At 44.3% G+C, this 15,930-nt stretch overlaps 2 protein-coding genes across 2 annotated transcripts; both read right to left on the bottom strand.

The window, feature by feature from the left end:
• Nucleotides 1-1,288: 1,288 nt before the first annotated feature.
• On the bottom strand, nt 1,289-3,786 carry LOC129856722 (saxitoxin and tetrodotoxin-binding protein 2). The gene is made up of 6 exons (XM_055924452.1): nt 3,532-3,786; nt 3,137-3,279; nt 2,931-2,995; nt 2,724-2,834; nt 2,398-2,502; nt 1,289-1,409 (listed from the first exon to the last, which is right to left on the bottom strand). Exons 1-6 carry the CDS (start codon nt 3,646-3,648, stop codon nt 1,339-1,341), a joined length of 612 nt encoding a protein of 203 aa, XP_055780427.1. The 5' UTR covers nt 3,649-3,786; the 3' UTR covers nt 1,289-1,338.
• Nucleotides 3,787-4,055: 269 nt separating this feature from the next.
• LOC129858073 (matrix metalloproteinase-17-like) lies at nt 4,056-15,649 on the bottom strand. Its single transcript, XM_055927004.1, has 12 exons — nt 15,575-15,649; nt 12,587-12,947; nt 11,920-12,052; nt 11,546-11,699; nt 11,340-11,448; nt 11,048-11,225; nt 10,583-10,759; nt 10,406-10,502; nt 10,185-10,258; nt 9,719-9,868; nt 5,279-5,539; nt 4,056-4,812 (listed from the first exon to the last, which is right to left on the bottom strand). The coding sequence occupies exons 2-12, from the start codon at nt 12,740-12,742 to the stop codon at nt 4,424-4,426; spliced, it is 1,878 nt and encodes a 625-aa protein (XP_055782979.1). The 5' UTR covers nt 12,743-12,947; nt 15,575-15,649; the 3' UTR covers nt 4,056-4,423.
• Nucleotides 15,650-15,930: the final 281 nt, after the last annotated feature.

Raw genomic sequence — 15,930 nt, 5'->3', positions numbered from 1 at the left:
AATGATTTCAAGTCTGTTTGTAGGCAGCAGCCTCTCTGTGTTAGTGATGGCTGGTTTACAGTCTGATGGCCTTGAGATAGAAGCTATTTTTCAGTCTCTCAATCTGAATTCGAGTTCAACTTAGTGTAACACCCTGATCGGTTTCATCTGTCTTTGTGCTTGTCTCCAACCCCCTCCAGATGTCGCCCATCTTTCCCATTATCCCCTGTGCATTTATACATGTGTTCCCTGTTTGTCTCTCGCCATTTCATCTTGTCTTACCAGTGTGCTTTCCAGTCTTCCTATTTTCTCAAGATTCTGTTTCCTAGTTTCCCCGGTTCTGACCATTCTGCCTGCCCTTATCCCGAGCCTGCCTGCCATTGTGTACCTGCCTGACTCTGACCCGATTACGAACCTCTGCATGCCCCTGAGCCTGCCTGCCGTTCTGTGCCTTACGGACTCTGCCCCGGATTACGGACCTCTGCCAACCGTTGACCTGTCTTTTGCCTGCTCCCCGAGTTACTAAACATCTGTGACTCTAGCTGTCTGCATCTGGGTCTTATCCTGAGTTCTGATACTTAGCAGAAGTATTTGAGTAAAGAATGCCTTGGAGCTGCGCATGGGTGTTTGTCTTATTCATGTATTGAATAGTATACAGTAACCCTACAATAGGCCTAGTTATAACAAACATGTAGGCCCAAAGAGTCCACACAAGCTGCATGGACAAAAATAATGTCCAATATAAAGAAAAAAACATTGTCTGTTGGCTTTTTTTGTTGTTGCTGCGTGTGATATTTTAACCAAGTATTGGTTATAGGCTACTGACTAGGATACTGTGCACTTCTGCTGGCAAAGTCGATGCCATAACCAATTGCGTTACCACTGAGACCAGCTTTAGGTGAGTCTTTAATATCACCAGTAGCGCTGATTGAAATTGGCACATTGGTTTTTAAGGACACACCTTGAATACTTCCACCCATACCACCTCAGCACAGATGAGCTGATATAAGACAGGTAAATTACCAACCCTGGCGTTCATTGGGCATTGGGGGACGTCTGTATAACTGGATCATGGACTTCCTGTTCGATCGAGTCATATGGGTGAGGGTGGGGTCAGAATTGTCAACGTGGTTTGAAGTTGACAATGGTACTCCTCAGGAAAGTGTGATGAGTCCGGTGTTGTTTACCTCGGTCCCTGATGATATATGACATATTTAAGGAGGTAGAACAGGGAGTGTGTGTCTGCCTGTTTGCATGCGTGCTCACTGTGTTTATGGATGAGGATGCATTTCAAAACAAGCAGTCAGTATGAGAGTGCACCACTTTATTAATGCAACCATTCCATCCCCAGAAGCCATATCACTGTGAACCATCCATTTCATCTTGTGACTCAACAATGTGTGAGCTCTCCTTTTTCTCAGTGCAAAACTCTGCAGAGAGAAGAGAGGAGATGTTAATGAGAACTTGGACAAGGTTTAAATGAACACAGGACTCGGCCAACAGGGATCTATTCTAAACTGATGAATGACAACGTAAACTAATAATAACCTTTTTTAAACTTTAATATTGCATGTAGAATGTGGCTTCTATCAATGTAATTGTCTGCATAATTTCCAATCCCCTATATATACACTGCTCAAAAAAATAAAGGGAACACTTAAACAACACAATGTAACTCCAAGTCAATCACACTTCTGTGAAATCAAACTGTACATTTGTGGCCTGCTGGAGGTCATTTTGCAGGGCTCTGGCAGTGCACCTCCTTGCACAAAGGTGGAGGTAGCGGTCCTGCTGCTGGGTTGTTGCCCTCCTACGGCCTCCTCCACGTCTCCTGATGTACTGGCCTGTCTCCTGGTAGCGCCTCCATGCTCTGGACACTACGCTGACAGACACAGCAAACCTTTTTGCCACAGCTCGCATTGATGTGCCATCCTGGATGAACTGCACTACCTGAGCCACTTGTGTGGGTTGTAGACTCCGTCTCATGCTACCACTAGAGTGAGAGCACCGCCAGCATTCAAAAGTGACCAAAACATCAGCCAGGAAGCATAGGAACTGAGAAGTGGTCTGTGGTCACCACCTGCAGAATCACTCCTTTTTTGGGGGTGTCTTGCTAATTGCCTATAATTTCCACCTTTTGTCTATTCCATTTGCACAACAGCATGTGAAATTTATTGTCAATCAGTGTTGCTTCCTAAGTGGACAGTTTGATTTCACAGAAGTGTGATTGACTTGGAGTTACATTGTGTTGTTTAAGTGTTCCCTTTATTTTTTTGAGCAGTGTATTTTTTTGGTAAATATATATATTATTTTAAATATACAGTATATATTTGTTACATATTTTTCTTCAACCCTACCACCATAATACTAAATGTTGCCTGGTGTTCTTTTGATGAATAGGTTAGGGTTAATAATGACCTGTAACTCCATCATAGGAATACTGTGCAGGCTGAGGATACTGGAGGCATTCTGCTTGCTCCCGGAACTGTTTCAACTCTGCCTCCAGCAGTGTCCTGGTCTTCCCTGGAAATAGAAGAAGAAAGAAACTGGTTGAGTCTTTGACTTGATTGACCAAGGTTTCCACATATTTGTTGGGTAAATGTTGGTTCTGGACATTGGAGGGATCTCAAACACACACACACACACACACACACACACACACACACACACACACACACACACACACACACACACACACACACACACACACACACACACACACACACACACACACACACACTTACCAAAGATATAGAGAGATCGGATATGCACTTCGCCCATGGTGGTATTGAAGTCCATGACGAGACAGTCAGGGCAGGATAGTAGGAAGTGTCCAGTGGAAGTTACATTATTCTCTATGTAAGAAAAAAAACACAGTAACTCACAGTAATTTAACAGCATATTTTCTATCAGATCATGGATGGCCTGCCAGTCAATAATGTTTGACTTACGTGAGATTTGCAAAATGTTTTTGGAAAAGGTCATGTTGGCAGAGGAGTCAAGACATTTTCCATCACTGGCAGAAGAAATGAGATAATCACTAGAAAGATATTTTTCTTAGAGCTGTAGAATGTCTATTCACATAGCATAGCTACTGTGTCAAATGACACACGACAAGTGGTTAGAGACAAGGCTGTAGAGAGTTACTATCACTTACATCAAGTTTCCCTGGTTCAAAAGGACCGTCTCGGTGTGTGAAGTGGGAAGGATTTCAATCCATGAGCTGTTGGTCTTTCTCAGTATTGCGTTGAACATCTCATGGTCCGAGAAACCCTCGATGAAGATCCACTTCCCAAAGATCTGTGGGAAAATGTATTGGTCTGTCATTTAATTTCACACATTTCCGTTTTATAGAACTATTTGTCTGTGAAGCACAGTGCCTGAGGGCAGAGGCTGTATTCTGCCTATAAGTTGGAGTCAAATGTCTTTTAAATTCCATTAGAGTCAATACAATAAAGTTCACATATTGGAAATCATCACTATTTCTAACATACCCAAATACCACTGTGGGCCTCTATTGCGGTCCACTCTATAGATAGGCGATGTACTCACAGTATGTTGGTCTTCCGATGCGAGCAGTTTCACCAGATGTCTACAATCCTTTGGTGCCGGTACTGCTGTTCCCACTGACAACAGAGCAAGGAGAGAGGCCAAGTAGAGGACACACATCGTGTAGATCAAGGTAAACTGAGCCTTCAGAGAAGTAAGTTCTTAGCAAGAATGAAGCCTTGGTTGTCAATAAGATGAAACACCAATTTATACAGAGGTAAGATGTGGAGTGTTTTAAAATAATGTTTCTCCCCAAGTTACGTAATACTGAAGTTACCCAAATCGGCATGTGGCTGAACGCTAGGGTGCAGGGAAATTCCAAAACTACCCCAGTGACAGCAAGATTAAACCATTGGACCTCTACAACTATTAATTATTTCTAGTTTGTTTGGTTTGGCCAAGGACCTATAGTGCAGCACCCCAAGAGGCACATTTTGATGGTGACTATGAACCTAATGGTGATGTGTATTGCTATTAGTATCAAAATATAGATTAGTCATCTGCGTTTATGGTTTAACAATGAAAACTGAAGGCAATAGAGTTGTTTTATTTGATTTGGCCAGATAAAACGTTCTGAAATCATCAAGTGTAGGCTGTACAACAAGGTGCTAATGGATACATTTCACAGACAGACAAAGAGGTACACCAACAGCAGATAACTGTTCATAATTCATCTGAAACGTCCAGGACAAACATTCCTCCTTTGGGGTGTAGGGACATCTTGGTTGTGTCCCAAATTCCCACCTTCTCCTAACCCATCCCCTATACCACAGACCTACAGTAGGGGGAGACAGAGAGCGAGAGAAGTCGTCTAGGACATTGTTCAGTATTGGGACGAAGCCATGGGATAGAAGGGGGTGAGAGGAGGACGCCGTCGAGAGTATTGGGACGTAGCCTAACACCACACAGTTATCAGGGAGAGGAGAGTCAACAGCAGGGCACATATGAACGAAGTCATGCTCACGCTGCTAACTTTTGCTCCATTCAGGCAAGTGCAGGGCCAGTGCTGCAGTCGCTCTCTGTCTGTGTCTGTGTCTGTGTCTAGGCCATGGCCGCTCTGGCCACCCCTCTCTTCTCTCCCCCTCTCCTCCTTCCCCCTCTCACGGAGCTCCTGCCGTCCAGTAGGGGGAGACAGAGAGCGAGAGAAGTTGTCTAGGACAGGTGCGGAGGGGTGAGGGCAGTCCAACCAATCGGTGGCCAGGGATCGAGGGTATCCTACCGCTGGGACAGAGGCTGGGTAGGGGAACTTCCAATATGAATCTCCTTTGAAGAGGTAGATGGAGCCTGAAGAAGGGATCAGACCTGGTATTTCAATTACTTTTCAATACATTTCAAAACTAGTATTCTGATAACCTTTATTAATATACTGACTCAAATACACTCCTATACATTTAAACCAGGTATTTCAAAATGGTATTTGAAATAAGTATTTTGAAATACATTTTGGTATACTATTTGGTTTTTACAAATAACCATTAAAATATTAAAATAAAAGTACTTGTTTGGGCTGTGCATTTGAAAATACTAAAATATACAGAAAAAAAAATACTCAAATACACATGTATTTGAACCCATGTCTGGAAGTGATATAGCATGGGGCCCCCAAATTTTTTTTGACATACATTCACACATGTACAGTATTGTACATTATGTGAGGTGTCTCACATAAAATCTTTCACAGTCAGTTTCATAGAATCTCACAGTCTCTGTTTTCCTCGTTCATCTCTCTCTCTCTCACACTCACTCTCACCGTCTCTCTCTGTCGTAATCCCGTTCACTCCTCCTCTGATGAGCTTGGTCCAGGTCTCACTCTCTTCTTCCTCTCCTCTTGCTTCCCCTTTTCCAATGTCCCCCCACATTGGTCCTTCCTCTGGGTCCCACATCAGGCCCTGCTCCTCCTCTCCTTCCTCTCCTCCCGTTCCCTCTGTCTCTCCCCCTTTCCTCAGCGCTGAGAGCGGGCGGGGGTAGCCCTCCTGGAGAGAGAGGTCATTGAACAGCCAAAACTGGGATTCTAAAACACAAAACAGAAAGAGGCAATAAAGAGTCTTCAAGGTTCAGGTTTGGTTTACAATTCATAAGGGTATATAAATATGGGCGGAGAGAGAAACTAGAATCATGTTCGTTTTTTCTAGATTGCTAAGACACTTTTAATGACAACACATCCGCCACGCTGATCCTCAACACAGGGGCCCATCAGGGGTGTTGTGCTCAGTCCCCTCCTGTACTCCCTGTTCACTCATGACTGCACGGCCAGGCATGACTCCAACACGATCATTAAGTTTGCTGATGACACAACAGTGCTAGGCCTGATCACCGACAACAACAAGACAGCCTATAGGGAAAAGGTCAGAGACCTGACCATCCAGGACCTCCACACCAGGCGGTGTCAGAGGAAGGCCCTAAAAAATGTCAAAGACTCCAGCCACCCTAGTCATAGACTGTTCTCTCTGCTACCGCACGGCAAGCGGTACCGGAGCGCCACGTCTAAGTCCAAGAGGCTTCTAAACAGCTTCTACCCCCAAGCCATAAGACTCCAGAACATCTAATCAAATGGCTACCCAGACTATTTGCATTGACCCTCCTCCCTACCCTTTTTTACACCGCTGCTACTCTCTGTTGTTATCATCTATGCATTGTCACTTTAATAACTCTACCTACATGTACATATTACCTCAACTACCCGTTGCCCCCACACATTGACTCTACCGCCCTGTGTATAGTCTCGCTATAGTTATTTTACTGCTGCTCTCTTTTGGTACTTTTATTTCTTATTCTTACTGATATTTTTTTTTAATATTTTTTTTTTAACTGCATTGTTGGTTAGGGGCTCGTAAGTGAGCATTTCACTGTAAGGTCTACACCTGTTGTATTCGGCGCAGACTCAACAGCCTTGGTTTCTCAAATGACTGCCTCGCATGGTTCACCAACTACTTCTCAGATAGAGTTCAGTGTGTCAAATCGGAGGGCCTGTTGTCCGGACCTCTGGCAGTCTCTGTGGGGGTGCCACAGGGTTCAATTCTCGGGCCGACTCTCTTCTCTGTATACATCAATGATGTTGCTCTTGCTGCTGGTGATTCTCTGATCCGCCTCTACGCAGACATTCTGTATACTTCTGGCCCTTCTTTGGACACTATGTTAACTAACCTCCAGACGAGCTTCAATGCCATACAACTCTCCTTCAGTGGCCTCCAACTGCTCTTAAATGCAAGTAAAACTAAATGCATGCTCTTCAACCGATTGCTGCCCGCACCTGCCCGCCCGTCCAGCATCACTACTCTGGACGGTTCTGACTTAGAATATGTGGACAATTACAAATACCTAGGTGTCTGGTTAGACTGTAACCTCTCCTTCCAGACTCACATTAAGCATCTCCCATCCAAAATCAAATCTAGAATCACTTCCTATTTCGCAACAAAGCCTCCTTCACTCATGCTGCCAAACATACCCTCGTAAAACTGAATATCCTACCGATTTTTGACTTCGGCGATGTCATTTACAAAATAGCCTCCAACACTCTACTCAGCAAATTGGATGCAGTCTATCACAGTGCCATCCATTTTGTCACCAAAGCCCCATATAATACCCACCACTGTGACCTGTATGCTCTCGTTGGCTGGCACACGCTTCATATTCGTCGCCAAACCCACTGGCTCCAGGTCATCTGCAAGACTTTGCTAGGTAAAGCCCCACCTTATCTCAGCTCACTGGTCACCATAGCAGCACCCACCCGTAGCACGCGCTCCAGCAGGTATATTTCACTGGTCACCCCCAAAGCCAATACCTCCTTTGGCCGCCTTTCCTTCCAGTTCTCTGCTGCCAATGACTGAAACGAACTGCAAAATCACTGAAGCTGGAGACTCATATCTCCCTCCCTAACTTTAAGCACCAGCTGTCAGAGCAGCTCACAGATCACTGCACCTGTACATAGCCCATCTGTAAATAGCCCATCCAACTACCTCATTCCCATACTGTTATTTATTTGATTTATTTTGCTCCTTTGCACCCCAGTATCTCTACTTGCACATTCATCTTCTGCACATCTATCACTCCAGTGTATAATTGCTATATTGTAATTATTTCGACACAATGGCCTATTTATTGCCTTACCTCCCTTATCCTACCTCATTTGCACACACTGTATATAGACTTTTTCCATTGTATTATTGACTGTATGTTTGTTAATTCCATGTGTAACTCTATGTTGTTTTTTGTGACGCACTGCTTTGCTTTTTCTTGGACAGGTCGCAGATGTAAATGAGAACTTGTTCTCAACTAGCCTACCTGGTTAAATAAAGGTGAAAGAAAAAATAAACATTTGATTTGATCTCCATCATAACCTAATGAGCACAACAGTATTCTTCAGTAAATAATGTCTCATTGCTTTCACATTGCAAAAGCTAAGCACATTTTTGCAAAACAGTAAACACAACTCTCTACAAAAAACGCAAAACTCAGTTGAGTAAATAATGACAAACAAAATGTAAACATTTGTTCACAGCTGATACAAATTATTCCCATGAATGTGCCCCTCTTCTGCACGGGTGCAAACCTTCTTTGAACAATTGTTCAATCTGCAATCAGTCCTTATTCATGTATTAAAGAGGTTACCTCTGAGTAGCTGAATGCAAGCATGGACCAAGTAAGAGGCTGAGGGCAAGGACAAAGGAGCGGTAAGGGGCCCATAAAGGAAGATAGTTCAGCTCTCAGTTAAAATGGAAAAAGGTCAAATAAAGCTGTTTGTTTCTGGATATTCATGTTCTTGAGTGACATTGTTTCTGCTTTGGTGTCACGTCTACTCCCCCTCTCCAACACTCGACGTCGCCGGTCTACTAACCACCCGTCCTGGCAACCCATCATTACACATTTCTGTGCTTTATCATCAGACACACCTGGACTTCATCACTTCCCTGATTACGCAACCTTTATCAAGCACTCCATCGTATTCACCCCTCAGGCAGTATTGTTTATGTTTCCATGTTTAACGCTTCCTTTCTTTTGTATCGTTCCATGTTCTTCATAATTAAATTCACTAACTGCACTTGTTTCCTGACTCCCTGCATCTACTTTACAATTGGTCATCTTTGGTAAAATCCTTTTTGGGAAAAAAGAATACAACCCATGCTGTGATAATATGTTAACTTACCTTTTATGATGCATACTATAATTATAGTATCAACCAATGTCACAGACCTACAAAAGAGGGTGACCCACTGCTGGCTTGCATCTGAAGCAAAGCAGGGTTGGTCCTGGTCAGTCCCTGGATGGGATATCAGATGCTGCTGGAAGTGGTGTTGGAAGGCCAGTAGGAGGCACTGTTTCCTCTGGATTAAAAAAATATCCCAATCCCCCAGGGCATTGATTGCGGACATTACCCTGTGTAGGGTGCTATCTTTCGGATGGGAAGTTAAACGGGTGTCCTGGCTCTCTGTGGTCACTAAAGATCCCATGGCACTTATCATAAGAGTAGGGGTGTTAACCCTGGATAAATTCCTAATCTGGCCTTCATACCATCATGGCCACCTAATCATCCCCAGTTTACAATTGGCTCATTCATCCTCCTCTCCCCTGTAAATATTCCCCAAGTCATTGCTGTAAATGAGAATGTGTTCTCAGTCACTTTCCATGTAAAGTAAGGGTAAAACAAACATCTTAAAATGTGTTGTAGTCAGTATTTATTGGGCCATTGTGTAACGATTGAAATAATCAATCAAATGTATTTATAAAGCGCTTCTTACATCAGCTGATGTACACAAAGTGCTGTACAGAAACCTGGCCTAAAACCCCAAACATCAAGCAATGCAGGTGTAGACTTTTCAATGAATACCTTTTCATGACATAACAGGCTGTATGTTTTGATGGAGGTAGTTGATTTTGTGTAATGTATTTAATATTTTGACTGTCATTTTGACAAATGTGCTCAAGCAATCGAGAAACTTTAACAGTTTAGTCAGTTGAGTAGCATTTATTCTCCTCTGTTCATTATGTGTCACTGATGCATTGTGATGCTATGTGGAGTAGAATAATCAGACTAATCTAAGTTAGTCCGTTTATCATTTCCCTTCTAAATGGTTAAGGTTAGGAGTCAGGGATGGAATACTGATCCTAGATCTGTGGCTTAGGGCAACTTCTACCCAGAGCTATCTGTGTGGAGGTCTAGTGTGTGGGGTGGCTGGGGTCAGAGGTTACCTACCAGTGATGAAGATGATGGCGTGGTCCGAGTGTCTCTCCAACACAGCCTGCAGAGGGGGCAGGTTAGGGGGCAGACCCCCCCACAGCCTCCTCACCAAGGCCCCCCGGCCCGACACCAGCCCCCCAGTACTGACCCGCCACATACTCAGCCCTGCCAGAGAGGGTAGGTTGGTCAGGAGGTGACAGATGAGAAAGGGAAGAAAAAAAATGTAGACGGTGAAGGAGTGCGGGAGCGAGGTGAGGAACAGAAAGGGGGAAGGCACGGTAGGAAAGGTAGAACGAGAGAAAGGACGATGGGGTGAAGGAAAGATGACAAGAGGTGAGACAGAGATGAGTTCAGTACACAGCCCTGTAATCGTGGTTATATCCACCGGGGGGCGATGATGCCAGTAGAATAATGAGGGAACCTGGGGACAATAGTCACAGCAGAACCCAACCAACAGGAGGCCTACCTACACCACACTCACCTTTAAAGAAGAACGTCTCTCCCCTAATGTTGGCCACTGCATCAAAGCTAGTGTTACAGCGGTCTACAGAATGTCTGAAAGAGAAGGAGCGAGCAGCAGAGAGGGCAGGAGTGAAATGGAGGGAGGGAGGGAAGGCCGAGAGAGTATTATTTGTTGAGTGGCTAACCCTTATCCTCTTTTGTTTCCCTGTCTGTGTCCTTGTGTCTGAAGTGTGCCAGCACCTGTGTCTGTGTCGGTGTCCGTGCCTGTCGCGATGCCGCAGCTGAGGTTCAGGAGCCAACCGGGGAACGTCTGTGACCATGAGATGATTTCTATTACCTGCAAACACAACACCGTCGTTTCAGAACCAATCACACACACAGATATACACACAGACACACACACACACAGAGACTGACCGTAGAGCCTGGTGATGTGCTCCAGATCGTGGGGGCCCAGGCGGTAGTGTAGAGGATCTCCTACGGGGCTCTGGTAGTAGGGTCTCATCACAGAACGCCTGGCAGACGAGTGGGACAAACCCAGGGCATGGCCAAACTCATGCACCAGGACTGTGAACAGGTCAGTACCCTCAGAGGCTGGGGTGAGGTGGGGGAGGGGGGTTGGTTCAGATTAGGGCGATTGTTAGTAGTGTGTTGACTGCGTCCATAACATTCTCCAAATTGAAAACGTACATCCAAACCCATTTCTATTGTGAACCTCAGTGGAGACTCAAACTTAAATTCCACCTACCTTACCAGAGGGCTATCAGTGCAATACGAATACCTACCCTTAACTTTCCGATCTACTGTTTGATTTGGAATCGGGCCCTTTGAATCCCCCAGTACTGCTCTCTGCTGTCTCTGGGTCCTTTTGTTGTCACTCACCTGGCTGGCGGAACGCCCACTCCTCCTCAGCATCCAGGTGTACTCCGCCCGCTCTAGCAGGGTCAGAGGGGAAAAAGGCATGGCCAACAGCTCCCCCTGCCCCATCGAAGGGGTATCCATCACCATGGAAACCATGGAGGAAGTCCACCTGCATGTCTGCCCCTTCTGAGCCTCCCACCTGGTATTGGATTAACAGGAAGTGAGGTCAGAGAGAGAGAGAGAGAGAGAGAGAGCGAGAGAAAGAGGGGGTAATCTTTGTATTCAACTAACACATCCAGGGAAAGAGACTGACCTCGTGGAACTCCAGTGGGGTTGGGTCCGCCCACACCCTCAGGGCGTAAAACACCAGGGAGCGAATCGTCTCACGGGAGAGGGAGGAGGAGGTGGGGTATGAACGCAACCTAGGGAGAATTAGAGAGGTATTGAGAGTGAAAGTGACAATGGGTTGATTAGTGAGATACAGAGATGATGGAGGAAGTGAGCAGTAGTCTAATGAACCTCCAGTTGATGTTCCTTCGTGTCCATGTGGTCACAGCCCTCTTTCTCCTCAGGCTCTGCCCCTCCTGGAGCTGATTGGCCAGTGGTTTTGGCTCCTCCCCTTCATCTGGCAGTGAACATCGTGGGGCTCGCATCAGAGCCAGTGTCTCCTCATCTGAGAGAGGACAGAGAGAGAGGAGGTCAACAATAGGTCAGTAACACAGGAGTGAAGGAGAGAGAGAGAGAGAGAGAGAGAGAGAGAGAGAGAGAGAGAGAGAGAGAGAGAGAAAGCGAGATCGGGAGATAAAAAGAGACAGAGACGGAGGAGTGAGAGCAACACAGAGAGGATGGATATAATCAACCTAATTTTCCCAACCCTATTTCTATTTTCTCACCTGCAACTCCTGTATCCTCGAGGCCTGCGAACCTCTGCATGGCTCTAACAGCATGAGTGACAGCTGTCCAGGCCTGTAGCTGTCCAGTAGAGGGGTCTGAGGGCGGGAGGTAGCCATACCTGGTCAGCCAATCCTGGGACAGGAAACAGAGGCATTGCATTGAGAGGCATTATAGTAGGTCAGTCCTAAAAAGTTATTTGTGCTGCTTAGAGACATATGTTGAGTAGCAGAAGTGGACGTTTTGAGAGGGTAAAGAGATCTCTAAGCTAAGTGAAGATTAGATAAGTGAAAATCAGAGTTTGACTGCTCTTCAACGTGTGTATGTACAGTATCTAGACTAATTCTGTGAAGGTACAGCTCCATGTCCATGGTGGCCCAGTTTCACAATAAAACATATAGGCTTGCTCAACACTCTGGCCTTGCAGGCAACGATGTCAAGTGAAAAAAGTGTATGATACAAAATCCGATAAAGGCATATGATTTATCACTTTGGTAGTGAATTTGTATTCACATTTTTTTCCTATTCATTATTTCACTCTTTTTTTGTGTGACTATTTTCACTTCAAAGGCCATCATAAATGATAGCAACTTGCTGAAATAAATAATCCATGCTGAATGAATAATAAAATAGCCCTAGGGTATTATACGCCTCCGCATTTCCCCTCACCACCAGTCCAGTGCTTTGGTCGTCAGTGGGGGTAACAGGAGCAGAGGTGGATGCTGTTGTGTCCGTTGGGGCAACTGTCGAGCCTTGGACCCCGGCCACGGACACGGTTTGCGTGCACGCGCACAGCAGGAGAAAACGCCACGCTGCTTCCTTCATCCCGCTGGCACTCGCATGTTCCAATGAAACTCGCAAAACAAAATTGGAGTGAACATTTATCGCCTTAGGTCAGTTCATCCAGGCGAGGGGTCCGGGTCTCCGAAGTGTCATCCGTCCTTCATGGTCGGGTTGACGTGAGGAGTGAAGACAAGCTGTGACAGGACCGGTGCTTCTCGGGAAGTTTTGGCACTCCTGGTAAAACGCTCTGGAGATGGGAGAGCACCGGTTTACATGTTAGTTTTCTGCTGTTGTTGCCAAAGAAAACTTCCATGCTATCTCTGATCATGCTGTCATTACATTACACACTTTATGTTAAAGGCTTTAAATGGCTTTACAAAGCTTGGCCTTTGCACTATATGTCGCAAATCCTTTAAACATGCAGAGGTATATACATTATCATAACAGCCCAGCACTGTATCGCAACGAAGCTGTATAGCCTAGTTTTTTACTCAGCAGAAACGTGAGTAAATCTCCTTTATCATTGAGAAAATTGAAATATGTAGCCAAAATAATACAAAGATACAATATTATACTGAAAATAATGATGAATGAAAATGTCAATGAAGATAGTCAGGAGATGGAGGCTACATACAGTTGAAGTCAGAAGTTTACATACACCTTAGCCAAATACATTTAAACTCAGTTTTTCACAATTCCTGACATTTAATCCTAAAAGTTCCCCGTCTTAGGTCAGTTAGGATCACCACTTTATTTTAAGAATGTGAAATGTCAGAATAACAGTAGAGAGAATTATTTATTTCAGCTTTTATTTCTTTCATCACATTCCCAGTGGGTCAGAAGTTTACATACACTCAATTAGTATTTGGTAGTATTGCCTTTAAATTGTTTAACTTGAGTCAAACGTTTTGGGTAGCCTTCCACAAGCTTCCCACATTAAGTTGCGTGAATTTTGGCCCATTCCTCCAGACAGAGATGATATAACTGAGTCAGGTTTGTAGGCCTCCTTCCTCACACACACTTTTACAGTTCTGCCCACAAATCTTCTATAGGACTGAGGTCAGGGCTTTGTGATGGCCACTCCAATACCTTGACTTTGTTGTCCTTAAGCCATTTTGCCACAACTTTGGAAGTATGCTTGGGGTCATTGTCCATTTGGAAGACCCATTTGCGACCAAGCTTTAACTTCCTGACTGATGTCTTGAGATGTTGCTTTAATATATCCACATAATTTTCCTACCTCATGATGCCTTCTATTTTGTGAAGTGCACCAGTCCCTCCTGCAGCAAAGCACCCCCACAACTTGATGCTGCCACCACCGTGCTTCATGGTTGGGATGGTGTTCTTCGGCTTGCAAGACTCCCCCTTTTTCCTCCAAACAAAATGATGGTCATTATGGCCAAACAGTTCTATTTTTGTTTCATCAGAAGAGAGGACATTTCTCCCCAAAAAATTGTCCCCATGTGCAGTTGCAAACCATAGTCAGGAGTTTGGAAATTCCTCCCATGGATGAACCAGACTTGTGGATGTCTATAATTGCTTTTCTGAGGTCTTGGCTGATTTCTTTTGATTTTCCAATGATTTCAAGCAAAGAGGCATTGAGTTTGAAGGTAGGCCTTGAAATACATCCACAGGTACACCTCCAATTGACTCAAATTATGTCAATTAACCTATCAGAAGCTTCTAAAGCCATAACATCATTTTCTGGAATTTTCCAAGCTATTTAAAGGCACAGTCAACTTAGTGTATGTAAACTTCTGACCCACTGGAATTGTGATACAGTGAATTATAAGTGAAATAATCTGTCTTTAAACAATTGTTGGAAAAATTACTTGTGTCATTAACAAAGTAGATGGCCTAACCGACTTGCCAAAACTATAGTTTGTTAACAAGAAATTTGTGGAGTGGTTGAAAAATTAGTTTTAATGACTCCAACCTAAGTGTATGTAAACTTCCGACTTTAACTGTACATGTTCAATAGGCAAATGAATCAAGAAATATCTAATCAGGAGATGGAAGAACATTTAACATAAAATAAGTAGGGGAGGGTTGTGTTAGTGTGTACAAGAAGACACTGGATTTAAATGCAGATGGAAAGTGGATGGGATGGGGGTGGGTGTAAGGGGGCTGAGAAGAATGTGGTGCTTTAATTAAATTAGCTGGTGTCATTTAGTTAAAGAAGGGGGGCAAAGAGGGAGGGATGGATGGAGGGATATAGGGACGGTGGAGGACAGTTGTAAAGTAATGAGATAAAGTGGAATGGGGGTTCAGTCCTTTTCTCAAGGGACAGATAGAAGGAGAACGGGAGGAAATAAAAGCTGTGGTGTCTCGGCCTTTGTTTCAAGGATGAAGGGAGATAATAAAGGGATGAGAGAGACAGAAAAAAGGTAGGCTATACAGAAAGAAAGAAAGAAAGACAATAAGAAAATAAGGGAGGGGTACAGTAAGGAGAGTGGCATGTGGTGGTTGAGTCATGAAAGTGCAGTGAGGGTCAATGGGTGTTAATGAATGGATTCTTTAATTAAGTTTGGGTTCTAAACACGCACTCTGGACCTGGACCCAGCATCTGGTTCAGTGCATGTGCATCACGCACAAATGGTTCTAACACCCTCTGTCAGACAATATGGCAGAGAAACACATTAGCTAAAAAGAATATACTGTACATGCTAATATACATACTGCGAATCTACTAATTAAGAGAGGGTGAGAAACATATAATACCAGTTAAAGCTAAATACATCTGTACACCGATACTGGAAACATAACAAACTAGTGCATACATAGAAACAAAGTGTGTACACACATACGACAGTTAATGATTGACAGAGCAGCATTAGACAAAACAAGATAAAATGCAGTTTATCCTATGCTTACCAGCTCTTCTTCCCTGACTTTTATGTCCTTCTTTCGATGATCTCTCGCACTCTCTCTTCTCTCACTCGCACTCAATCTGAACAGATGTGGCGCTCTCTCATCCCTCATGCTAACCCGACCCCCCCCTTCATGTTTCTGAGCTCTCACAATAGTTTCCTCCATACAGCCCCCACCACCCCTACATCGAAATCTGTGTGCGTGTGTTTGTACGTGTGGTGTGTATCAATGCAGATAAAGCCTCTTTCCATCCCGTAAGAAGATTGACAGTTTCCCTTGCTCTCTCTATCACTCACTCACACCATATGGCTGCCAGTGTTTTCCAAATGTTCAGCTCCTAATCAATGGTGAGAAGTTCC

This window comes from Salvelinus fontinalis, chromosome 6, assembly GCF_029448725.1.
Source record: "Salvelinus fontinalis isolate EN_2023a chromosome 6, ASM2944872v1, whole genome shotgun sequence".
NCBI classification, from domain to species: domain Eukaryota; kingdom Metazoa; phylum Chordata; class Actinopteri; order Salmoniformes; family Salmonidae; genus Salvelinus; species Salvelinus fontinalis.
This window is presented reverse-complemented; position numbering and strand designations above follow the sequence as displayed.

Bases quoted from the DNA above. Each gene is read 5' to 3' on its own strand.
- LOC129858073 (XM_055927004.1), bottom strand. From the start codon at position 12,742: ATGAAGGAAGCAGCGTGGCGTTTTCTCCTGCTGTGCGCGTGCACGCAA. The intron at 11,449-11,545 runs GTTCATTAGACT...AATTCTCCCTAG, and splicing joins CGAAGGAACATCAACTGGAG to GTTGCGTTCATACCCCACCT. The intron at 10,503-10,582 runs GTCAGTCTCTGT...TTGTGTTTGCAG, and splicing joins GCACATCACCAGGCTCTACG to GTAATAGAAATCATCTCATG.
- LOC129856722 (XM_055924452.1), bottom strand. From the start codon at position 3,648: ATGTGTGTCCTCTACTTGGCCTCTCTCCTTGCTCTGTTGTCAGTGGGA. The intron at 2,835-2,930 runs GTAAGTCAAACA...TTTCTTACATAG, and splicing joins AAACATTTTGCAAATCTCAC to AGAATAATGTAACTTCCACT. The intron at 1,410-2,397 runs GTCATTATTAAC...TTCTCTCTGCAG, and splicing joins TTCCTATGATGGAGTTACAG to AGTTTTGCACTGAGAAAAAG.